The sequence below is a fragment of the Aspergillus costaricaensis genome (assembly GCF_003184835.1).
Source record: "Aspergillus costaricaensis CBS 115574 unplaced genomic scaffold BO79scaffold_23, whole genome shotgun sequence".
NCBI classification, from domain to species: domain Eukaryota; kingdom Fungi; phylum Ascomycota; class Eurotiomycetes; order Eurotiales; family Aspergillaceae; genus Aspergillus; species Aspergillus costaricensis.
Window position 1 is genome coordinate 338,314 of NW_020291823.1, and position 24,589 is coordinate 362,902.

Here is a 24,589-nt window from a genome sequence, read left to right on the forward strand (position 1 = left end):
CCAATTCATGCGTCAGTTGGGGAAGCGAGGGGCAGTATGCCGAGCTATCCGTCCACAATTTAAAGGTCAACAGTCACCATGATTGTCTACACAGCATACTTGCAAAGTGTGGTACTCGGTCAAGCTGCAGAAGCTTCATGGAAGATGTTGTACCTGGTACTCGCTTTCTCCGTCCCGGGCTATCTTATAGCCCTCACATGCTACAATCTCTTTTTCCATCCTCTCCGCAGCTTCCCCGGACCACCACTTGCAAAAGTCTCCAAACTATGGAGCAGGATTGGGAATCGGACTGGCCGAAAGTCTGACCGAATTCACGAAGCTCATCTCAAGTATGGACCGGTAGTGCGAATTGGGCCGAACGAGTTGTCGTTCGCTGAACCCGCCGCCGCACGAGCTATTTACACATCGCTTGCTTTGGTCAAAGAGGAAACCTTCTACGTAAGACCGATGACACACTATACATGCGATTCAAGAGGGGTTGACTGTTACATCCAGCGGGCGAAGACTGTGTTTCATGAGAACCATCTTTTCTCCACTCGGTAGGTCCGATAGCATGTGTGCAGGCCAAGTACTAAGCGAACCAAGGGATGTGCAGGCGCATCGGCAGCGACGGAAGCTGTTCGCGCGGGGATATTCGCAGGCAGCCATGCTAGAGTTCGAGCCCCATATCTCTAACAAAATCGATATGGTTCTCAAACAATGGAAGGCACGGTCAGCTGATGATCCTATTGATGTTTACCCCTGGCTCCACTGGCTTGCCTTTGATGTGGTGTGTGAGTGCAGAATATCCCGGCTTTGATTATCACACTTCACTGATGTAATGCGGCATAGACCACATGATGTTCGATGATGATCCAGGCCAGGTTACCTCGGGAAGAAGCCATGAAGTAATGGCCTATCTTCAGGCTTGGAAGCCGACCTATATCTACGTAAGCGGTGAAACGTTCTCTCGTGTATCACAAGTTGACCTCCACAAAGAAAGAGTTCCTCCCGCAATTAGACCGATGGGGAGTATATGTTCCAGGGTATGTGGGTGACTACTTCAGGAAGGTTCAAGCCTGGAAGAACGTGAGTGAAATCTACTAGAATAGCTGCCGAGCTGTCAACGGGAGCTGAAGATTATAGTATTCGGTCAATTTGATTAAGAGGAGCCGTGAAATGGGCACTAAGACTCCGTTTCTACGAGCGGCACTGAATGGTGACGAGGATGCCTTTCTCGGAAGACCCCTGACCAACTCGGAGTTGGCGGAGGAATGCATGGGCGGGATGTATGTTGAAGGCCATCATGCAGAGTTGACTTCTTCTGACGGTTATTTCAGGTTCGCAGGAAGCGGCACCACCGCTAACACGTTCACATTTCTTCTCTGGACATGTCTGCGTAAGCCAGATGTTGTGGCCCGGCTCAAGGCGGAATTGAGAGAAGCGTTCCCAGATGCTACTATTATTCCGGACCATCGGGTATGTATCATCTGTATTCAATCACTTTACAGTTGGCTAAACCGTTCCCAGACGTGCTCTTCTTTGCCGTATCTTCAAGCGGTTATTTCGGAGACATTCCGTCGCTATCCCGCTGCTATCGCCATCCTACCTCGCACCGTAATCAAGGACACAACTATTGCCGGTGTACCAATTCCCAAAGGGGTCAGTTACACTTATCATCTACCTCCACATCATAATACTTACAGAAAGCAGACAGTTGTGGGCGCACAAAATCGGACAATTCATTTCGATGCGAAGGCTTTCCCTGACGCTCAAGAATTTCGACCTGAGCGTTGGCTAGAGACGGAGAATGAGGCGTTGCAGAAGGAAGCTCTGGCGCCGTTCTCTATGGGCCCCAGAAAATGCATAGGTCTCAAGTAAGTCACGCTACAATCTGCCAGATACTCTAATACGTGCTTACGATGAAAGTTTGGCTCAAATGGAGCTCAATAAATTAGTTGCGGCTTTCTTCCTTCGATTCGATGGGGAGGTTGATAGTAGCATGACCGAGGAGGATATGCGTCTCTATGATACCTTCACTGCTTCACCCGCTGGAGGAAGGCTATTGGTTCGCTTGCATGGTTCCGTCTAGCATATTGAAGTTATCCGGGGCTACGAATATCCATTTCTCGCCTTTCACGCTCTGTTAGATTTTAGGCGCCGGTACGGGCTTGCATTTTGGCTTGTCGAATCATATTAAAAGACTGTTGCTGGAGGAAGACATATGGACGAGAAGGCGAATATTACATTCTATTGATTCACGGCCAACTCATCTCTCATTCGATTCTCCCGTCTGTATACACCTCAATCCACCATTAAGTCTAATAAACCGGATCCTCCGGCAACTCCACCCCCCAAAACCTACGCATCCTCTCCCTAAACAACTCATAACATGACCCCATCCTCAGCACCCTCATCTCCCCAAAATCCATCACAATCGACGCCCGCCCATAAACATGATACCTCTGCAACCCATAATCCACAATCAAATCCGCAACCTCCAAAATCTCCTCCTCAATATCCTCCACTCGGAACTTCTGCCCCCTCCCACTTAGATTCGCACTAGACCCCACCATAACCTGCCCAGCCTCATAATTCAGCCTACAAATCTCCCGTAACAACGAGCCCCCACCCACGAACATCGCAATCGTGTCATCCTTAACCACATTGGCTAGTGTTTTCGGGGTGAATTTCGCCAGAATAGGGTGTTCTGGTCTGTACGGAGCCACGATGCCTAAACCCATATCGAGGTCTTGGATGAGAACGCGGGTCATGTTGAACCTCTCCGCATCGAGAACGTGCAGCTCATGATGCAGCTCGTACGATCCAATCAGACCGTGGGCGTGTCCTGGACGGCGTTGTTTCGCGGCGAAGGATCGCTCGATTGCCTCGACGGAGGAGGCTAGGAGGCCGTAGCCGACTTCTGTGGGGACGATGGCGATGCCTCCAATTTGGAGAACGTTGAAGACTCGCTGGGCGTCGGAGATGGTGTTGGGGAAGTGGCCTGGGAGGGGGATTGTTTTGGGGTTGGGGGTTGGAGAAGACATTATGTTGATGTCGGAGTTTCCGATTCATGAAAAGAGAGAAATCTGGATTATTCCTCAATTGTAGGGTGGTGGGGTAGGATTCTGCTGTAGATATTCTATTGTTGATCACCTCCGTGCGCTGGCCGGTCAGATTTTAGCTGGCATTTAGGTACAAAATTTGGATTTCTGTTTATCCGCGGGGGGTTGAGATTCGGCTTGTGTTGCGGTTAGGATATACTTGATTTTGTTGAGGCTTTCAAAAGGTGCAAAGTGTATAGTACCTATTTGATCATTGTCATACTCGATTTCATGATGCAGGGATCAAGGGTGTATGTCGCATTGTTCGGCAGCCACTCCTTCACTTTCTCTTCGGCGAGTTGCAGGGGTTCCCCACGCTAACTCGCTCCTCAATGCTGAGTGGGTGGCTTTCCGCTAGCTGGGAAACTGTTGCTAAGTACTCTCGCCGCTTCTCTTTTCTCTCGGCTATATCATCACGTTGGGAATCTCCCAGGAACTATTAATGAAGTGATCGCTCCTCTATCCATACTTCGTTTCCAATGGCAGCCAGAAAATAAACGCCAAATAATTTCCGTCTGGCTCTGGTGGAGTGCGTCTGTGCGGCGCGGGTGTCCCGGTGATTTGCCGTGGGTCTCAGTCCACTACAAGACTTCTGATGAGACTGAGTATATGCTTGACGAAGGTGACTAAATGAGGCTATACAAATCCATCCCCCCATATGGTGTACGAAGTATAAACAGGAAGCAAAATCACCAACAACTACCCGGTTTTGGGTGGGAAGGAATCTGACCTCGTGGCAGAAACATCACCATCATAGGCGAGTCTCGTGGATAGATATCTTTTTCAGTTGTCTTAATATATTTTTGGGTCGACGCGAGAAAGTCCGACGTCTATGGGCAATGGCTATAAATGTTTGACTCAGAGGCTTGGACAATTACCAACGGCAAAAAAAAAAAGAAAAATCTCAGGAACGTGCTAGCGCATTATTAAGCCAAGCTGTCCAGAATTGGGGCCAAGCGGGACGACACTGCAATTGTTGGACGTGATAGGACATGGTCAAGCGAAATAATGTATTTTCGAAGGCGATGAGAGGGGCTCATTGTTCGACCTCAAGGAAAATTCTGTGTTTCGGAATCTGTCGGTGCATGCCAAAAACGGTGGTCATACAGGCTTCCACGATGAATTGCTGCCCCCAAATGCGCTGCCCCCAAATGCGCTGCCCGGCGTCTAGCGCTAATCACTAGCTCCTTCTGCGTCAGGTGCTTCAAGCACTTGTTGCACCCACACACTTTAATGTCCATCTTACGGCCTAGCGAAATATTGAATAGCCATGGATAGGAGCCGTCGAACGAGAAAATCCAGTAAAAAGAGCAAGACAGGTTGTCGAACCTGTAGGTCAGTAAGCCTCAGCGTCCCAAATCAGACACCATCTAATATTCTACAGATTGCGTCATGTTAAATGTGATGAAACTCCAGGAATGTGTCAGCGATGCACATCCACGGGTAGAAAGTGTGACGGATATGACGCAGAGCGACTACCGAACCGAAGAACTACCGCCACATTGACCGAGTTAGTACCTGGCATTGCTCATCGCTTTGGTTGGAAGTTGACTTCCGATGAACAACGCTGTATCTCGTTCTTCCAGAACCGAATAGGACCATCAATAGTCGCCTACTTCGATTGCGTTCTGTGGCAACGGCTTGTCCTCCAACTTAGCCAAGTTGAGCCGGCTGCTTTTCATGCACTTGTTGCGTTTAGTGCTGTCTATGCGGACTATGAAGCTCGAGGGATACCAGTTAACAAGAACAACCTAGATAGTGCCTTACAGCGTTTTGCTCTCGACCAATGCGGGCGAGCGTACAAATGGTTGAACTCGCGATCGGCCTCTCAGGACCCAGGATTCCGCGACATCATGCTAGTGTGCTGTGTACTGTTCATTATGACAGAATGGATGCGCGGACAGAATGATACTGCTAAGTTACACATGAAGAACGGGCTTCGAATACTAGAGGACGACCAGTCCTTGACGGCAGCAACTGCCGCTTTCAGCTCTGTCTTCGGGCAATGTCTAGGCGAATCACTTGCCTCACTGAAAGTCCAATCTACCTATTTTGGCATTGAGGAGCCAATACAACCGCAATCTTCGAAGAGCCCCAACCCTGGAACCCCAGTTCTTGATGATAGGCGTTTCTACAGCCTCCTCGATGCACGGCTGACGTTTGAACCATTGATGGGCGAGATTTTTCAATTTCATCTATTCACCTCCCGCCTTTCCCAGGAAGAGATAAGCCTCAACTATGGCGAACTTTCCGATATACAGTTCGAGCTCTCTTCCCGACTAAACCGATTCGCTATTGCACTTGAATTGTTTTGCATATCCTCATTCGATCAGCTTAGCCGCAACGCCCAGCGAAGCTTGCGCACTATGCAGCTACACCAACAAGTCCTTTCCATTGTCGTGAACCTCTCCCTCCTCGGACACGAACACAATGTTCTAAACTTCTACAACCGCCCTTTCGAACACATTCTTTCCCTTACAGAAGCTATTATTGCTAGCTTTACTAATCGCCCTAGCGTCTGTCTTGACATGGGCGTTATTCTCCCCCTCTCCTTCGTTGCGACAAGATGCCGCGAGCCCCTTATACGCGCGCGTGCATTGAGAGTTCTTCGCTCCTGGCCGCATCGCGAGGGACCCTGGGAGTCTAGTTTCATCGCCGAGTGTGCCTCAAGACCGCAGGACTCGGGGGATCCATTTTTAGCCATGCTGGCCTGAATGCAGCTAAGCAGATATTGAAAGCCGTACACGACTTCTAGTCACGAAGGCTTGCTAGATATCCGAGCCATCTCAGTAACGGCATTTTGATAGCCAATGACGGTCGGGGCTACATCCTAGAAAAATAATGAGAAATAAATGGTGCAAATCCTTGGCAGATTGAGTTTAATACCTCTTCCAGTAATCCCAGGCTATATAAGTGTCAGATAGATGCAAGTCTGTAGCCTAATTAGGAAATTCTCCGATGAGCTTCCGCACCTAGACAAGAATCATACAATTTCCGGTTAAATCCAGACTTCATCCCGGGAAAGACGCCGATCCCTGCAGCATGAATGTAACATTAATTTGTAGAGTGGTGCAGATTGCGGACTGGTGTGCATAAAAAGAGGATGGGTTAACATTCGGTCGAAATCCCAAGAATTGCGATAGGTATCTTCCAAAATGAACATCCTGTTCGGCATCCTTCCCTTGCTATTACCCTTCGCACATGGCACTACCTTCTCCACCAAACACTTTACTGGTACCTTCGACGATGGCTCTGGCGTGCTGAAATCACTCAAGTCCTCGTTGGACTCGTCCTTTGACTTCTCTCCTTATGATGTTTTCGCTAATCGCAGCGGCAATGGTCACTACCACACCGGAGACCTGACTCTACGCTACCGAGTAGGCAAATCCAACACGTGGATCGACGCAGACACTGTAAAGCATCGTGTTCCTCTCACAAAGGGGAATTCTTCGAAATCCATACTTTCGTCGAATCTTGACCAGACGATCGGAAACGTTACCAATGACCGTTTATTCATCACGCGGAACTGGATCGACTACCAAGGAGACTTGGCTGTCAATTTCACGTTGCGAAACGGAAACACTCAATCCATCGAGATCGGCAGTCTCGGCTTTCCCATCGAGTTCAACAGTATATTCACAGACCGAACAGCAGTTGAAACAAGAGAAAAGTGTGTCTTGGTCGATCCTTTCATCGGCCTCCAAGCCGGATATGCCCAGGTCACTCGGCTTCTCGGACAGGGGCCTCATCTCGTCATTACACCTCTTAACCTCGATACAAAATTCGAAGCCTGGAGATTCCTCACTGAGGACACTGATACATCGCTTGCTTATCAGAGTCAAGTGTTCGAGGGCAACTATGAGTGGCAGGTTTACTCGAAGGCTTACGCAGAACAGGAGTGGAAGGGCGTCGAGCCATGGAATCCGCCAACCTCATTAGTATTGTCGCCAGGCGAATCGATATCTTTCGGCCTGCGCTTTACGGCTGTTTCGAGTGTCGATGAAATTGAACCTACTGTTTCTTCACTCGGACACCCGGTTGCTGTTGGGATTCCGGGATATGTGTTGACTCAGGACCTTGAGGGACGGTTGTTTGTCAATACGACACTTAAGCCTGATTCTGTGAATGTTTCACCCGATGGATGTCTCTCGGCTACATCCTTGGAGATTAGCAGCAGTGTCTGGTCAGGGTACAAGCTGGTACCGAGCAAGGACACGTTCGGCAGATGCAGAGTCGAAATCGTGTACGACACGGGCTTGAAGCATACCTTACACTACTACATCACCGATGCTGGGCCCAGTACTCTATCCAATGCAGGCCATTTTCTGGAAAAAAACCAGTGGTATACCGATACTTCGGATCCATTCGGGCGCGCCCCTTCCATAATCACACACGACCGCTCCGTGAACAGCCCCGTACTGCAGGACAATCGTGTATGGATAGCAGGCTTAAGCGACGAAGGAGGTGCAGGATCATTTGTTGTTGCCGCAATGAAGCAGACAGTCCAGCCCGTTGCATCTGAAGTTGCCAAGCTGGAACAGTTCGTCAATGAGACTGTTTGGTCTCGGTTGCAGTTGACCAACGGATCCACAGAGTACGGTGTTCGGAAGAGCTTATTCTTTTACGATCCCGACGTTATGCCAGATTATGACTACGATCCTGATATCTATTGGACCGGGAGCTGGGATGAGGAAGCTGCTTACCTGATTGATAGAGCTTATGACTACGTTCACGTTTCTTGTCTCTATTGGGGTCTGTACCGTGCTGGTCGGATCGCGCCAAGTGTTTTGGCCCTACGGCCACCGAAGTGGTACTTGTTGCAGGCTTACAAAACGTGAGTATCTATCCCTTAAAGTTTGGGAATGTGGTCATACTAATATGTGCGATAGTGTACTATTCACATTTGGATCCCAACCTGACGGAAGCCAGAACACATACTATGGTGACCTTGGGTTAATGGGAGAAACGATGTGGATGCACTTGCTTAACGATCTCAAAGCCGAGAATTACACGTCAGAAGCAACAAAAATGGAAGATATCATGCGCAGTCGTGCCAAAGCGTGGTCTACACAAGAAGACCCCTTCGGTAGTGAGCAAGCCTGGGATTGTACAGGACAGGAGGGCGTCTATCTGTGGTCCAAGTACATCCACACCACATATTTCTATCCGCCAATAAACTAACACCTGTCCATAGATACTTCAACTACACATCCACAGCACAGAAGACCATCACCTCAATCAGAGGGTACATGCCAACTGTAGGCCACTGGGGCTGGAACGGCAACGCCCGGAGATACTGGGACTTTACGTATGTTTTCCCCCTCTCAATCAGCCACTACCACACTAACAAATAACAGAACAGCAGGAAAGCTCTCCCGCATCGAGCGTCAAATCCACCACTACGGCTCAAGCCTTAATGCCCTCCCCATGCTCGATAACTACCGCTCACTCACAAACCCAACAAGTCAATCCAGTTTCTACGACCTCCGCATCGGCTACGGAGGCAACCAAGGTCCAACGACTAACGTCGCATCCGATGGCTTCGGGTCTATGTCTTTCCACTCATTCCCAGAGACACTAGCATGGGATGACTACACCGGTGACTATGGGCCTGGGTTCTTGGGCCAGGTTCTTGGTGCTGTGACGGTTCTGTTGAAGCATCCTGAGTTCGGGTGGGTAAGCTTTGGAGGGAATGTTGATTCATCTTCTTCGAACGATACTGTTGCGGTGCAGCCACGTGATACCGTTCGGAGGAGGGTGTATCTGGCGGATCTGGGGCTGGATGTTTCGATTGATGCGGGTGCTATTGAGGAGGTAAGGGTCTTGTATGGTGAGAACAAGGTCGAGTTTGATTTGGTTGATCGGGCTGATGGGTCCGAGGGGGTGCCTGCTACGAGGGCGGCGGTGGGGTATTCTGTTATTTCAGTGGCTGGCGCAAAGGGGATTCAATTGCAGACTGACGGGTTGACGAAGGGGAGGTATGGGTGGGAGGTGAAGTTCAAGTCGGGTAAGGGAAAGGTGGTGTTTGAGTGGTAAACATAGCCTGAGATAATTTGACAGGGCATTCATGTTGGAGAGAGGTGAAACTTGGTTTTCTTCTTTTGGCACTCTTATGTTAAGTTATAACGACTTCTCACTCAAATATACAATATGTGCGTTGGACATTCCAGCTCGAGGACAGGTATAGAGTGAAATCAAACCTACCATAACATAAATCACTAGACATCCATTCCCGCCGCCGCAACCACAGCATCCCTCCTCTCCTCCTCAGCAGCCTCCCTAATATACGGACTCCGAGCCCTTATCTCCTTCCCCCACACAAATACCGCGACCGGAGCAAACGCCAACACCAGAGAAACCAAACCCAAAAGCGAACTCGCCCAATGTGACCCCAAATTCGTATACATAGATTGAGCCGCCAACGGAAGAAACGCAACGAACATATTCTCCCCTAAACCAATAGCTCCAACAGCGCTCGCCGCAAACATGCTATACGCATCGATGAGATAGTTTGCATTGCTGACTATAACGCACGTACAGCCAGCGCCGACCATAGCAAGACCAATGGCTGGTGCAATCCACGGGATAGAAGGGTAAGATGTCCACGCGTAGACGAACATGCCCCCTGCGACACCGATTAACCCGCCTGCTAGGGCTTGGTATAGACGGGCTTCGGGGATTTCTTTTCCTGGGGTTTCTGTATTCCGTAAGGCGGATTGGTAGTACCAGCGGTTGGTGAGAAGGCAGTATATCCAACCGATGATCTCGCCGATAACAACGGCCGCTTGTACGTATCCTCCCTTGACGGCATCCCAACCGTATAGTTCGCCGAAGACTTGCTCTGCTGATTGGGTGAATAGGTAGATGGTTCCGATGCTGAAAGCAGACCATATTGTGGAGACGAAGACCACTGATTCTGTACAGAGCATGTATAATGGTCGTTGGACACTCTTCCAGACAATCTGGACGATAGACGTGGTCTCGAGCTCTTCCTGCGTGTATGCCTTTTTCCCTTCCTTCCGGAGTTTCTGTGCCCGGGCTTTTAGGATAGCAGAGCCACGGGTCTCCGGCAACGCGAAAACAAAGAGCGGGAAGAAAAGACCAGTCCAAATAAGCTGTAGATATCCAATCCAACGCCACGACAAGAATTGGTAGATCGAAGCACCAATAACCGGCCCCAAACTGCTGGATGCCAAGTATATGGTGATATACATGCTCAGAGGAACAGTACGTGCGCGGTTCCCGACATAAATATTAGATATTATTCCGGCAACCGTGTTAGCTAGAATGGCAACGCAACCACCGGAGAAGAACCGCGTGATGATAAGCGTAGCGAAGTTCTGAGCCACGCCCGTTGGGATCAAGAAGCAAATGTAGATCAGATAAACGGCCAGGAAGACGTATCGGATGCCGAAGTCTTCCATGACAGGTAGAACCACAAGCGAAGAGAGAGCACCTCCCACGCCCCAGGAGGTAATCATCCAGTAGGAGTTTGGGAAGTTGGCTTCATTGATGTTAAACTGTCTATCGATTGCATAGTGCGCGGGCGTGATGATGGTTCCATTCATCAGAGCGATGAAGGTTGCGAAGAGCCCAATTCCGGTGACAGCTGACTTCTTCCAAGGGGGCCAGTTTATTGGGTTTTCGGGATCGTTGTCTCCATCCCAGCTTATTATCACAGTTTCTGAATCAGAAGATTGGCCCTCTAGATGTCTTAGTATAATATGTCGTCAAGGCATATGTGGTCTATCTAACCTTCGGAGGGTGAAATGGTGGCCGGCGTCACTGTCACCTTTGTGTCGTCGGTAGCAATAGACATAATGTTGGTATGTTGTAAAGCGAGGACTTGTTATATAAAATAGAAATCTATCAACATCAGATCGTGAATAAGAGTGTATAAACCTTTAAGCAAACTCTATACATCGGGTGTGCCTCTGTGCATGGAAACTCCCCCTCTTCTTGACGGCATCTGCTAGTCGGCTCCAGGGATTTACTTTATGAGCCCTATGATCCTTCTTTGCTTTGTTTTCGTCCCACCCTTTGCCAATTTAATTTGTCATGTAGCTTCTATTGCGCAACAATTCAATAGTTATGTCCGGATCCGTGTAGATCCACACCGCCTCTCCATCTGATTCGGCCGCTCAAATTCCTCGATACTAGTCGGTCAACAGCATTAGAGGAATGTTACTTCAAATTCCACTCAAATATTTAAACGATCCCTTGCAGTCTCTGTTCTGGCCTTATCGCCAGCGGATCAAACAGTCATGATGTCGCGACAGCACCATCTTTGCTGTGCCTCCCGCCGTAAGAAAGGATTATAAGTCGCTTGAGGCCACGTCTAGCTCTGGTAGGGAAGGGACGCAATCAATTGCAGGAAGCCCTCGATATTCTGTGCTGAAACCTCGCAAAAAAGGACCACGTTAAATTCTCTGACATTTAAAGCCTGGACGCATTACCCGGCAACATATCACAATCCAGCCGAGACGGAAACCATCGGACGCATCCAGTATCAAAAGTATGAATCCCGTTGATTCCATTGATCATGGTAATACCGGATGCGGACACGACTGAATAAAGCTGAATTAGGAGCGAATCTTTTGGGTGAGAAATGAGGTATTCACCAGTCTCAAGCAAAAAAAAAAAAAAAAAAAAAAAAGAAAAGGGGGCCGTGAAGCCGCAGTAACCACGAGGCCATTAATGCCATTAAGCCGTTTCTCAATCAGAACAGCCTGCGAGGTCTATGGCTTTATAAAGCATTCTCGGCCCCTAGGTGCCTCCCCATAACAGCTCCTCGTAAGGACATACTCATGTTGTTGCTTATTGTCCTCATTGACGCAACAGCACGTAGATCTACCGTCACTATATCATGGGCAATAGGGCATGGACTCATGGGTAGTGTACCATGCTGCATTTTGAGGTATCCGTAGGTAATTTTTGGTTGTTTAGGGCTTAGTGCCTGCTAAATGGCTTCTTGCTCTGCGTGACCAAGAGAAAGCAACGATCAGTGCTGGTGTATTGGAATGAGTGAGAGTCAGTCATGACAAGACAAGGATGTAGTTGAACACATCATTCATTATTGAAACTTATTTTCGTGATCCCGTGGGCAGGGTTATCTTCCTTGAAGGATAGCTGTATAATGCGTGTAGTCCGTAGACAACTACCGGATATCATCACACCAAACCTGAGTACTTAGCAGGCTGAAACAGCAGTCGACGATTACGGTTCGCTAGTCGTCGACGGATCTTTTATTGGTTGACAAAGCTACGGAGGTCAACAGGGATCATCAGGCAACAAAGATCTTACTATTTAGTATTGATAATATCTAGTTAGTGCTCTGGAGGGGTATAGTGGGATCCCGCCAGTCAACCGGACCTTGAAGTCGGTTTCATTATGTACACCAGCCTTCTTTCTCTTTGCCTGTAGTGGCCCTCGTGCATTGGCTGGGTGTTTGGAGCCGGATGAACCACTCTCGACATGGTTATTGGTGGCATCAGTCAGACACTGAGATGGTGGAGATATCGGTCGGCGTTAGCACTTAGCTTAGCCCGAGTCTCCGAGAAGAGGTTACATGTCAGTCCACCTGATACACAAGGCTGTTCCCCCGACTATCCAGCATTGCATCGAAAGACACCAACCAGTAGCTGGCAAACGGTCGGCTCATTCGAGCCGATAAAAGCAGGTTTGAACCAATCAATCACTAGCCAATTCAACATCTCCACTGCACTGACCTCAAAACGCAGGGATACCGACCGGATGAAAACCACCCATGGCTAGTTTTTGATTGGACCAAGCATGAGTCTATTTAGGGCTCATCATTTTGGCGGCGGGCGAGGCCGCTGTGGATGTTCTCACTGCGCCCGCCCCGCTCTAATCCTTTGAGCCCTTGAGGGTGCCTTTCGTTTCTCCATCGGACGAGGCTTTGCGATATTTTGTCTCATTCTAGTGAGAGATACCGGTCCCCGCTTATAAATTCGGCCTCGTGTCGTTGACCTTCTTTACTCTCTTGCCGCCTATGATGCTCAGCCTCGCGCGCCACTTTCATAAGCTGCTTCCTTCCCAATATCACTCTTACAAGGCTTGGTCTTGGTATGCTTATCTCTTGAGCCTCGTTCCCTTTCTCGTCTTGGCCCCAGTCTATTTCAACTCGTTTCTTTGCTAATTGAGGCTTAGTTTCAGTCTAGCCAAACGAAACCAACTCCTTGCGGCGAAAGAGCCCTGGTATAGAAACACGAAGAAATGTAAGTTCCAAGACACACACGGAGACAATATCCAGCATGTTTCTATAATTTCTACCTGAGAAAATCACACAAACCTCAAATGGCATCCAAACCTCTGATTCCATTGGCGTCCCTGCAGTCAGTTCCTTTGCAGCCATGTCGACTCCAGAGCCACTCCCCAACCCCCAGCGTGTCATCACCGACACTGATCTCGAGACCGGCATCTCCCACTTCAATACGACGCTGGACGAAAGCCTTGCGGTTAAACAGGATCTAGGAGGCTCCTTATTCCGCTTAGGATATATCACCGATAAGACCCCCAACACACTCGATGGCACCGATCTCACCAACTACACTGAGTACTTGGAGACTGCCAGCGTGCCTCCAGTCACCCTCCCCGACGGCCGTGGTATGATCTGGTACATCGACACTCCTCCCGGCAAAGGCAGTCCTTCCCACCGCACCCTCAGCTTCGACGTCGTCATTCAGGTCGCAGGCGAGATCGAATTGACTCTCGAGTCAGGCGAGAAGCGCATCCAGAAACCTGGTGACATGGTCATCCAGCGCGCTACCACTCACAGTTGGAGAAACCCCAGCGAAGACAAGTGGGCCCGTATGGTTGGTGTCATGTACTCCAGCAACCCTGTGGTTCTCAAGAATGGTACCGAGCTTGGTCCCTCCGGGCTCTAATCGCCTTATCAGCATTGGTATAGACTATTTGTGTCTACATAGAACAGCCAATTATTTTCGAGCTCATTTTTAAGATTTTCAAACCCCTAAGCTTCTAGAGTTGACAATATGTCTTATCTGCTAGTAAACCAATCAGTTCATTATACAGTAAATTACCAAAGTGCAAAATACAAAAACTCATCATTTTCTGTTTCGATATATTAATTGGATACTACTGTGGTGAATGACTTTGTAATTCCCTATCTCAAGAACGAACACACTATAGGATAGACAAACATGTACAGAGAAAAAGCATGTTCCCATACGGCATCATCCCAATATCTCCACAGGAACATCCACCACCTTATCACGGATATAATCAACAAACCCCTTCCCAAACCCATCAAGCCGACTCGAACTACTCACGCCCCGTCCCAGAATCCCATAGATGACAAAGTGCACTGCCATAATATTCGGGAACTCAACGCGCTCAATAAAGAAGCTATCATTCCAATCTTTGCCGATGAGCTCTCGCATTCGATCTCTGGTCAAGTATGATCGAAGCCAGGCCCACTGCTTGGGGTTCGTAACGAAAAGTCCACAGTTAAGGTTTCCGCCCTTATCACCTGATCGGCCGAGAGCAATATCTCCCAAGCGGAGTTTCTTAGTGGGACTTTTAAACAGTTGTGGTTCGGCTGGGTCGTAATTATCCCGGGGTGTGAGTTCTTGATATTGTGGGGGATGACCGGTATCGTATGAGCTGATGTTGTTGGATGCGTCTATCAGATTTATTTCCTCGTGGATCTCGGATTGCTTTATCAGTGCTGGGTAGTACGCGAGGAACGGTAGGGGAATGGCTGTTCGAGTATCCAGTGATGCATGAAAGCCTACATATTTACCCTTCGTGTTAGAAGACTGCAGTTTATATATATTTGGCGGAACTGAGAGTACTATATTGGGTGACGCACCAGAAAAATGCTTGAGAGAGATATCTTTCATAGCCTTTGCTACAGCCAGAACAGCGCTTTCTGACCGCGATGCCACGAATACACGCAGGTACGTAGTACTTTCGGCCTGGAAGGCTGGATTGGCTGCGGGAGTTCCAATTCTACGAATGTTAGGCAGTGAACGAGCACGGGAAGGACAAGTCGTACCTCTGAAACTCCAAAGTCTCCAAACTTTTCTTGACTTCTTCAGGAAGAAAATGACGCATCTGCCGCTCAAAAAGATCCCACTTCTTATCCGTAGCATACCCAGTTGCATTAAGCAGAAGTTGGGCTTCGTATCCCCCTCGGTAGAAGACAGCAAGTTTAGTCGTCGGGGGTGGAGGTGATCCTCGAATGCCCGATACATACACCCTGTATTCATTTTGACTATGATCAGCTATGCTCGCTAGGTTCAAATAATCACGTCAGAATACTTACCTATCTTTCCCCACGTCTTTGACCGCAACATCGCCGATATAAGCACTCACGTCACTATTGAGATAGATACTCCCCTGCAGTTCATACAGAAATTGACTGCAAACAGTCTCCGAGTTCACAATACCCTGTGTGTTTGGGTGCTTCGTGATAACGCATGTGCCATCCGCAGCAATTTCAGCGATAGGAAAGCCTGGAGCAACAAGATTATCCAGAGGGTATTTATCAAACCCAGCAAAATTGGCACCAGTCACATACGCAGAACACTCAATCAAATGACCAGCAATCAGCGATCCAGCAAGCTTGTCGTAGTCTGTCTCTGACCAATTATGCCAGTACCATGCCGCAGCGATAACAGGGCTAGCGTCAGCAACGCGACCACAGATGATGATATCAGCACCTCGGCGCAAGCCATCCACGATACCACGAGCACCCAAGTACGCATGTGCAGATACCATTGGAACTGGCTTCCCGTCTGGTGTGTTCAGGAATGCGTATGTGAGATCTGAAGGCACCACATCTGAGTTCCCGGCATCAAGATGGGTCAGCTCTTCTTTAGTAGTTGGCATGTTAGGTCCAACACGATCATACAAGTCATCGCCTGAGAGGTACGCAACACGGAGATCAAGCTTCTTCTCAGAGACCTATTGAATAGCCAGCTGTGTCAGCATGCTCGTCAGACTCTAGTATACAGAAGTAGTGCGGCCTACCAGAGCCTGGATCTTCAGTGCAAGAGCTTTAGGATCCAAAGCACCGCCGTTGATGACCACTCGGATACGCTTCTGCGCAATCACCTCAATGGTCTGCTGAAGTCCTTCCCAAGCAGTAGCTTCGTAACCGGGATGCTTTCCTTCTCTCCATGCCTGGGCATTATTCGCAAGATTGACTTCTACACACTCTAGCTTAGAAACCGCAGTTGTTTCGTAGAATATGAGCACTATGGCTTACCTGCGAGATAATCGCCCGTTATAAAATCAACATCTCCCAATGTTGCCTGTAGGTACATTTCATACGCCGGGTCGCCTGCCATACAACATCAGCCTGAGTGTCTCATTCAGAATGTCGGGTTGCCTACCATGATATCCAGAGCAGTTGGCTATCCTAACAGGGCGTGTCTCTGTTGCAGAAGACATGATTGCAAGTTGTCAATCTCAGTAGTAGTCGCTCCAAATATTCTATGAAGATCGATAGACAGAATCCCCGCATTCCTTGGTATACATGAACCACGCCTTATATACCAAGTTCCCGTACCTCGGCCATCGTTCGGATATTCAGGTAATTGGACAAAGAATTGCGTCGTCGAATAGTGAGCAGCTCCTGGGTCAAGGATGTTGAGCATGGACCCTTCGATCCGAGTGGACCAGTAGCATCCCCTTGCTTCGTGGTGTCTGTATCCCTAAAAGGCTATGATTGACTTTCATCCTTTGTGTCCCCGTGGCCCGTGGCAAGACCCCTCACAGGATATGGAACGATTATCCCCAGTGCATCCAAGTTATGCAGCATTATAGTCAACCATGTGTTCATTAGTCAATCAAAACCCCTAATAAACGTCATGGGTTAGCAGATCATTTCTAGTTTGTTGGTAGCTGTGCCGTGGACCTCGGACTTGGAACCCCGCGGGCCGTGGAGCCAGAATGTCCGGGCCCTTTTTTTGTCTCCTATATGAATATGACAGCTAACGCAAGGGGTAGTGTCGCGTCGCTGGGTTATCTTCTTCATTCTATCCTGAACTGAATATTTCGTCTACTTCTTCTCCCATTCTTTGATGGTACTGACATAACTCTAACCAACAATGACACTGGCCCACGAAACTGTTCCCGGTACGGAGGTCTACGGACCTGGCACTTTCATCGACAAGAATGTGCTTCCAGTGCCTGTAGACGCTCGTCGGGTGTTTGAGCTTCTCGCCTCTCGAACCCCTGGATTTACCCAGAACAAAGCACTATGGGATACTGTCCACTTCGAAGGACGACCTGAGCCTATGGTTCAAGGTCCGATCAAATCACCCGTCATGGCAGCTGCGCTTCATGCCATGGGAGGAGTGGTGGCTAATGAGCTTCTCGAACTGCGTGATGAAAAGCCCGCGACGGAGAATAGTGTGACAGTCAATACCGACCATGCAGGTATTTGGCTCGGATCTGTGTTCACCACGTACATAAATGGCTCCGATGTATCCGCCCTGGCACGGTCAGGAAAGTTGAGTTCACTCTTCGAACGGAATTATGAACAAGGCTTTGGCAAGGGGATAGCAAGCCGGGCAACCGCTATTTACCAAACAAAAGATCCCAAAGTGTGGTACCAGCTTCATGGTTCACTCGACGCAAACGCTGCTCTTCGGACAATGGGAATCAACCCTGATGTGACTTTCAGCACACCCCAACAATACTATGACTATATCCAAGGGCATATCATCAAGTGGTCGCCCGATGAGCTTGAAATGCACAATGTGCGTCATGGTCTGTGTGGAAGCATCTGCTACTCTCCGGAGGGCTGGAGGAAGACGGAGTTTGGTAAACGCCTGTCCAGACACCCTCTGGTCAACGTGACAGCCGAAACATATGCCAAGTCTACACCTCCAATCCCTTTGGTCAAGGGTCTATCTGACAAGCGGCCACTTGCCGGGATTAAGGTCCTAGAGATGGTACGTATCATTGCTGGACCGCAGATCGGCGTTACCTTGGCATCCTACGGGGCGGACGTGATCCGTGTGAATTGTAGCAGATTAGTTGACCTTAACGTATGTTTGCCTTGATCCAGTGTCGTGTGAAAGCCTACTAACAATTCTTGGGTTCTAGGCACTCCAGCTCACACTGAATGCGGGGAAGCGGACAATTGACCTCGACATCACTAAGCCGGAAGACACGGAACGACTGCAAGAACTGCTTGCAGATGTTGATATTTTCATCCAAGGGTTCAGAATGGGTTCCCTGGAGCGTAAAGGGCTGGGGCTCCGCAACTTGCTGGAGATAGCAGCTAAGAGAAACAAGGGAATCATCTATGTCGACGAGAACTGTTACGGTCCAGATGGCCCATTCCATGAACGTCCTGGTTGGCAGCAGATTGGAGATGCGGCATCTGGAAGCGAGTATGTAATGGGTCGATCACAAGGTTATGAGGAAGGAAAGAGTGTATTGCCACCACTCCCTGTGTCTGATATGATAACGGGCATTGTTGGTGCAGTTGGTGCCATGATTGCGGTAAAGAGACGGGCAGTTGAAGGCGGCTCATATCACATCACTAGCTCCTTGGTTGCTGCTGATGCAGTTGCATTGGAGAAGGAAGTAGGATTATACCCCCCTGAGGTGGTACGAGACACGGTCGAACGATTTGGGTTCAAGGAGATTACTCCTGATCAATACGTTTCCGAAGTCCTGATCCCAGTCATTGACGGTTGGAAGAGAGGATTGCCTCATGATTTGGACGAGGACTCTAGGTTCATGACGACATTCAAGGACCCAGGACCATGGGGACGCCAGACTCTCTTGAAGCCTGTTGCAAAATTAGGTCTTGAGGAGTCGACGCCAAGATGGACTTCTCCTCCTGTCCCGCACTGCCATCATGGTAGGGACATCAGTTGGCTTTGAAATAATTCGGGGTATGGAGATTTGTATATAGTTTTCTGAGTCAAGCAAATCACGTCTCAAGTATCTGGCATATTGGCCTCCGGTATATCCACTCCCGGAACGACCGGAAACGAAGGCGCACCTGAAACAAGATCCTGCCAGTTCCAAAATGGCGGTAGGGACCACTGCCAGTTAGTCGCCTGATCAACTTCGTTGAAAGACCCCAGAAAACCATTATCTGTGTAGGGCCCCTGCGGCATCACATTCGTAAACTGTGCGCTTCCCATATTTGCCGCAGAAGCGCTACCAAAAGGAGTCGGTATCGCGTCGGAAAGATTGGGGGCTGTATTTTCATTGATCCCATAGCTAGATAGACTAGGCCTGTTATTTTCGTTGTTCTGCATAATTGCTGGATGATGGTTGCGGGCAGATTGCGCCGGCAAGAAGGCCCTCCTAGCAGAACGCTCTAAGTCAGAGCACATGCCCAATACAAAGTCGATGTATGTATTAGGCTCCTCAGAAGAAGTACATGTGAGAAATTTAATAACATCCTGGATCATTGAAAGATCGTCCCCAGCTTCTGAATGTGCAGGATGTGCGAGTATCCTTAGTGCAAGAGGCACACATGCTGCCGCTGGAAAGTAAATTATGTTCCTTCAAAGATCAAGATCAGCGTAAGCCTCTCGAAGACGTCAATAAGTACTCACCACTTGTAGGTAGAGCCGAGCGAAGGCACATGTGATAGTAGCGCCAATGCAGAACGTGCTGCGTCTAGTGAGCGTGAAACAATTGGCGCAATATCCTCGTCCGTTCCCTGTCTAGACCGCTCGATAGCGTTTGCTTGAAACACACACACCTGATAAAGGTTTGAGTAACAGCAATTAAATGCGAAATGTAATCGAAGGACATGTTGCAGGAAATAAGTTGGTTTACAGGAAAATTTACGCTGGGGTTGAAGCCTCGAATGTAAGGTCTTCTTCCAGCTCAACAGCGCGTCTTCACAAGACTTGATTCTTTCAATAACATCATCACTCGATTCTTGACGAACAGTTACCGTGTAGAGCTTTTTATAAACAAGCCGCTGAATCTGGGCTAGTTGAGCAAGGAGACGGAAGTAGTTCATTCTAGTACCGTCAATCGTTAATATGCCTCTGCCGTCAGATGGATTCTCTGTCGGTAAATGTGTATCATAGTCTTCGATATCCTGGACCGGCGGGCGGCCCACCCGGATGGAAATGTCTGAGTCAAGTATGAAAGCGACCCAGTACACTCTTCGCCTGTGCTCCGCCTCGGGTGAAGCTCCAGCGCCGTTTTCTCTATGCAGTCCTATTGACTGGGCCAGACGCATTGCTGCAGCCGCGAACATAAAAAGGGCTTGGGGGTTAGGTGTACCCTGAAAGTAAAGCGCCAGCCCCAGGAGACCCTGCACGGCGGCAATGTCAGTGTTTTGAAGGAAGACGTCAACGACAGCGTTCAAGGCATTCTTAACATGTCCCAACGACTTTCTCCAGTTGTCACTAGCATCAGAAGATGCATGTGCCCTTTCTCTGTATGATATGGCCAGAGCGATATTGAGGGAGATCCACCATGATGCACTATTATCGGGATTCCATGAGTATTGTCTGTCGACGGACCTCATGAACGAGACCTCCCCAAAAAGAGGAATTGCTTGGTTAAAAGTTGCAAAGTACTCTCGCACTAGTTGGACAGTTGTGTCCTTACATGGTAGAGGTTCGAAAATGCGCCGTTCAAGGCCATCTTGAAGAATTTGAGGAACCCAGCTGGAAAGTTGCCATGGATTAGCACTTCTTTGAGGTGCGCGTCGCCAAACCCCAATATCCGGCTGTGCCTCTAGCCCATTCAATTCGGCATTTGTCAATGCAGAAAACGCAGACGAAGCCCCTAATCTCGATCAATAACTGGGAAACGGTCCAGACGACGATCTTGCAACCTACCAAAATAGCGCATTTTTCCGTCCTGTGCGTCAATGACAATAGATTGATCATTCTCGGCGGGAGGGTGAGGACCCTTGTCAGAAGGTACCTGAGACATTCCAGGGATGCTGTCTCCGTCTGTTTGGTCTTCTGGCTCCCCTAAATTAGTACTGCTCTCGACTGACGTGCCCGGCGAAGTTGGTCGTCGGGTATTCTCCACGCCTCGCTGGATTTCAGTTCCAGATCTAGTCAAACGCTCCAATTGCTCCTGCATTTTTTCAATTCGCTTCTCTAGCTGTTCAACATATGGGCTACGCCCGTTAGTCATCTGATATGCGTGGTAGCTTCTTATCAAATAAGTAGGCCTAGCACCTACCGACTCTCGCGTTTCCGGCGGTCCATGACATCTTGATACCCGCAAGTGAGATTGAACGCATGGCAAGGTGAACAAATAGGTCGCTTTCCGTCACATTTGACCTTTTTACGCCGACAGGTATTACATGCCTTAGGCGTACCTGATTAGCTGGTTACTATATAGTTTAAGATTAAACGAACTCACTTTAGCTCGCCGGACAATGTTGGCTGTAGATGATTGTGTTCCGTTCATCTCTCCTCGACTTTTAGTGATTATAATGGACTCAACCGGAGCGCAGAACCTTATATAAAAGCGATTCGGACTAACAAGTGAAACGTTTAGTTTATCGCAGATTGGAACGTCCAGTGTTCAATAGATATAGTAGTTAGTTGACGCAAGATCGCACCGTTGGCTGCCGGTCTGGTAGACTAACCGAGGCACACTAGTGCCGGTGAGCTTAGCACAGGTGCGGATTAAAGATGTTCCTGACGGACCACCAGAAGTGTATGTCAGGGTTGCTGCAACAGGACATAACTAGATTAGACGATGACAATGATGATAAATCATGTGCTGAATTTTCGCCTCAGGTGTTATGCAGATGTCTACTTCTGATATGCACAGTTTCCATCTTAAACTAGTATCACATTTACGAGGAGTTTTGGAGCGTCGGCAAAGCCTGTTCCGTGAGCATAGAATATATATCTGATGAAAAGTAGTCTTCGAACCCTATCCAATTCTGCCAACTATGTTACGATCAAACCCGGGGTCCCGCTGTTGTACCATTGCAGCTAATCCGAGTCCTGACATTAGTTTACCTCGCTCAGTACACCGGCCAATTACTGAACCACTTGTTCATGAAAGACCGCTTCTCGGCGGAAGCCACCAAGACTGGCTCCCACGCATCGCCTAATTCCATCACCACTGGCTCAGCAGCATCGTTGGCCGGCCAGTTGGGCAGCTCTGGGCCATTGGGATTCCCAGAGCGCAGGAAATTTACCCAATAGTCGGACAGCCGGTCGGCGATTGCATAGTCCTCAGGCTTCCAAGGCTTGTCGGTCGCATACAAGTTGTTGAACGCATAGTTGATTTCACTCATGTGGTATGCGCCCTCATCCTGGCCTGGGGGAGCATGGGTCCAGTAATAGGTGTAGGTACTGACAGTGCTGTTGCCCGAGGTGTTGCGCGCAACTCCAGCCTGATACTCGTTGGCCCACTCCCAGATGGATATGCGGGTCTGGTCCTGATAGAAGGTATTGCTGGCGGCATCGGCGCTGCTGTTACTGTTCCCTGCAGGATATAGTCGGAAGAACTCAGCGGCCAGGCCGACGCTGCCAAACTCGTACCGATTCTGGCGCGTATAGCTCTCGACTGTCATCCCAGGGTTCGGGATCGCACCATTTTCATCTCGGTTTCCGCCAGTCAGAACCGCGGCGATTGTATGATTGCCCTGTAGCAGCATCTCCTGGTAGGTAGCCGGAAGTACGTAGCCGTCCAGGACGGGACGGAACAGCGGGGGCTGCATATAGACCGAGTTGTTGGCAAAGACCGTATTCACGTAGGTAACGTCACTCGCGTCGGCGCCGGCCAGGAAGACCTCGACTGGAGCGGCACGGGCCGCGGCAATCCCTGAGAGGTTGAGGCTGGTGAGATACGCAGCCCCCTGCGCCTCCGCGACGGCGAGATGGCGGTACCCCTCGGCCACACTCCCCATCAGGGGGTTGGAAGGGTAAGTGGCTCCGCTCTCAGCAATCACCTGCTCGAAAAGCCCGTCTGCAAGCGGACTATTGAGATGATCGAGCACGGCCGCGGCGCCCGCTGACTGGCCTCCGATAGTAATGCGGGCAGGATCACCCCCGAAGGCTGCGATGTTCTCGTTCGTCCAGTGCAGCGCCGCCTGCTGGTCAACTAAGCCATAGTTGCCTGAGGTACCGCTCGACGAGTTCTGACTGAGTTCCGGATGGGCTAAAAAGCCCAGCGCGCCCAATCGATAATTGACGGTCACAACCACGACCCCCTTGGCGGCTAGGCCGGCCCCGTCGTACAAGGCCTGGCTGCTCGATCCCGAGCCAAAGCGGCCCCCGTAGAACCAGACATAGACTGGAAGCTTGCTGCTGGACGAGGCGGGTACCACGCCGATCCCGGTTTCCGTGTTATTCTGCACGTCGTTTAGAGTGGCCGTGTCGGGAGTCCAAATGTTGAGATACAAGCAGTCCTCGCTATAATAGCTTGACCCGAGCTGCGGACAGTCTGGGGCAAACTCGGTAGCGTCACGGACGCCCGTCCATCCGCTGACATGTTGCGGATGACGCCAACGATAGGCTCCAGTCGGGGCGGCGGCAAAGGGGATTGCCTTGAAGTTATAGACCGAAGAGATGTATTGTGATCTATTGCCTTGCACCGTGCTCTCGTATGTGTCGATGTAGACGGTGGGTGACTGCACTGGAGCGGCTGATGAGCTCGATGTGCTTCTCGACTGGGTCGGCGTGCCTATAACGCGGCCATATGCGGCACTGGCCAGCAAGGGGCCCCAAATCAGGAGCTTCATTGCTTTGTATCACAATGGTTGAAATCCAGTTGTCAATTGAAGTTGGTCGGGGTGATGCAAGCTTCTTTTATATTTACCCATTGCTCTTCACTCCCCTCGTCCCCAACTCCATTTTCTTTAAGATCTACTTTCCCCTTTCCCCACTTTCCCCAAAATCTGAGCTTAACCGCTCCGTAATTTCCTTCCTTTCATGCGGGAAACACGGGTGCCCCTACGGACATCGGATAACGGAGATGGTGCGAAGTCCGACATCATCCCCGTACACTTCCTACCTGTCTTTCGTCCTGGCTGCACTTTGCATACCCCCTCTTTGCATGGCATGCACTGCTCGGGTCAGATGCCAATCGAACAAGATATACCATCCCACAGCCGAAGGCCTGGCGGCGAATTGAAGAAGGCCTGACAGTGTTTCGAACGTGTGAGGTTGATCGGGACATGCTGACCCTTTAGTGCGGGACGGCTCCGCGTGCTTGTTTCATCTCCACCAGCAAGGGAACAGACGAGTTGCAGAAGATAAGCATTGAACCTATTGGGTCGTGCCCGACATCGGGGGATAGTCTACTTTCGCCTTCCTCTTTGCACTGCGGCCTGCAAAGTAATGGATGGACCTGCGACAGGAAAGATTTGCCCCCGCATTTGATGACGCGGTCAAGCCGGCTGAAAGCTTAGCTCCGTCCCTGTTTGCTAGACAGCGGAGCAGAGCATGCCCTGAATTTATTGTCCCTCTAACCCAGAAGAGTAACATGTCATCTAAATCCCCGCGTTGGGAAACAATTTGACGCGGACGATATTACTGGACGGC

General features: G+C 49.6%; 10 protein-coding genes across 10 annotated transcripts; 5 read left to right on the forward strand and 5 right to left on the reverse strand.

Moving 5' to 3' along the window:
* Positions 1-144: 144 nt before the first annotated feature.
* Positions 145-2,071, forward strand: BO79DRAFT_198208 (benzoate 4-monooxygenase; the record flags this gene model as incomplete). The annotated part of the gene is made up of 10 exons (XM_025681325.1): positions 145-438; positions 496-539; positions 586-773; positions 832-929; positions 979-1,068; positions 1,126-1,268; positions 1,320-1,458; positions 1,510-1,641; positions 1,693-1,856; positions 1,909-2,071. 10 exons carry the CDS (start codon positions 145-147, stop codon positions 2,069-2,071), a joined length of 1,455 nt encoding a protein of 484 aa, XP_025537782.1.
* A 229-nt stretch (positions 2,072-2,300) lies between these two features.
* Positions 2,301-3,324, reverse strand: BO79DRAFT_269940 (L-threonylcarbamoyladenylate synthase; the record flags this gene model as incomplete). The annotated part of the gene is made up of 1 exon (XM_025687254.1): positions 2,301-3,324. Exon 1 carries the CDS (start codon positions 3,024-3,026, stop codon positions 2,301-2,303), a length of 726 nt encoding a protein of 241 aa, XP_025537783.1. The 5' UTR covers positions 3,027-3,324.
* Positions 3,325-4,353: 1,029 nt separating this feature from the next.
* Positions 4,354-5,797, forward strand: BO79DRAFT_269942 (Zn(II)2Cys6 transcription factor domain-containing protein; the record flags this gene model as incomplete). The annotated part of the gene is made up of 2 exons (XM_025687255.1): positions 4,354-4,418; positions 4,468-5,797. 2 exons carry the CDS (start codon positions 4,354-4,356, stop codon positions 5,795-5,797), a joined length of 1,395 nt encoding a protein of 464 aa, XP_025537784.1.
* A 441-nt stretch (positions 5,798-6,238) lies between these two features.
* On the forward strand, positions 6,239-9,119 carry BO79DRAFT_198210 (uncharacterized protein; the record flags this gene model as incomplete). Its single annotated transcript, XM_025681326.1, has 4 exons — positions 6,239-7,917; positions 7,973-8,224; positions 8,278-8,391; positions 8,441-9,119. The coding sequence occupies 4 exons, from the start codon at positions 6,239-6,241 to the stop codon at positions 9,117-9,119; spliced, it is 2,724 nt and encodes a 907-aa protein (XP_025537785.1).
* Positions 9,120-9,301: 182 nt separating this feature from the next.
* BO79DRAFT_256892 (MFS general substrate transporter) lies at positions 9,302-10,902 on the reverse strand (the record flags this gene model as incomplete). Its single annotated transcript, XM_025686229.1, has 2 exons — positions 9,302-10,788; positions 10,839-10,902. 2 exons carry the CDS (start codon positions 10,900-10,902, stop codon positions 9,302-9,304), a joined length of 1,551 nt encoding a protein of 516 aa, XP_025537786.1.
* A 2,140-nt stretch (positions 10,903-13,042) lies between these two features.
* BO79DRAFT_210030 (cupin domain-containing protein) lies at positions 13,043-14,071 on the forward strand. Its single transcript, XM_025682717.1, has 3 exons — positions 13,043-13,169; positions 13,254-13,321; positions 13,440-14,071. Exon 3 carries the CDS (start codon positions 13,457-13,459, stop codon positions 13,988-13,990), a length of 534 nt encoding a protein of 177 aa, XP_025537787.1. The 5' UTR covers positions 13,043-13,169; positions 13,254-13,321; positions 13,440-13,456; the 3' UTR covers positions 13,991-14,071.
* A 228-nt stretch (positions 14,072-14,299) lies between these two features.
* On the reverse strand, positions 14,300-16,523 carry BO79DRAFT_152272 (acyclic terpene utilization AtuA family protein; the record flags this gene model as incomplete). The annotated part of the gene is made up of 7 exons (XM_025678684.1): positions 14,300-14,826; positions 14,938-15,077; positions 15,124-15,327; positions 15,394-16,034; positions 16,101-16,279; positions 16,339-16,413; positions 16,466-16,523. 7 exons carry the CDS (start codon positions 16,521-16,523, stop codon positions 14,300-14,302), a joined length of 1,824 nt encoding a protein of 607 aa, XP_025537788.1.
* Positions 16,524-17,182: 659 nt separating this feature from the next.
* Positions 17,183-18,974, forward strand: BO79DRAFT_269950 (CoA-transferase family III; the record flags this gene model as incomplete). The annotated part of the gene is made up of 2 exons (XM_025687256.1): positions 17,183-18,127; positions 18,186-18,974. The coding sequence occupies 2 exons, from the start codon at positions 17,183-17,185 to the stop codon at positions 18,972-18,974; spliced, it is 1,734 nt and encodes a 577-aa protein (XP_025537789.1).
* Positions 18,975-19,030: 56 nt separating this feature from the next.
* On the reverse strand, positions 19,031-21,494 carry BO79DRAFT_269952 (uncharacterized protein; the record flags this gene model as incomplete). The annotated part of the gene is made up of 6 exons (XM_025687257.1): positions 19,031-19,581; positions 19,661-19,718; positions 19,810-20,855; positions 20,909-21,198; positions 21,264-21,391; positions 21,447-21,494. 6 exons carry the CDS (start codon positions 21,492-21,494, stop codon positions 19,031-19,033), a joined length of 2,121 nt encoding a protein of 706 aa, XP_025537790.1.
* A 516-nt stretch (positions 21,495-22,010) lies between these two features.
* On the reverse strand, positions 22,011-23,787 carry BO79DRAFT_269955 (carboxylesterase/lipase family protein; the record flags this gene model as incomplete). Its single annotated transcript, XM_025687258.1, has 1 exon — positions 22,011-23,787. The coding sequence occupies one exon, from the start codon at positions 23,785-23,787 to the stop codon at positions 22,063-22,065; it is 1,725 nt and encodes a 574-aa protein (XP_025537791.1). The 3' UTR covers positions 22,011-22,062.
* Positions 23,788-24,589: the final 802 nt, after the last annotated feature.

Bases quoted from the DNA above. Each gene is read 5' to 3' on its own strand.
- BO79DRAFT_210030 (XM_025682717.1), top strand. From the start codon at position 13,457: ATGTCGACTCCAGAGCCACTCCCCAACCCCCAGCGTGTCATCACCGAC.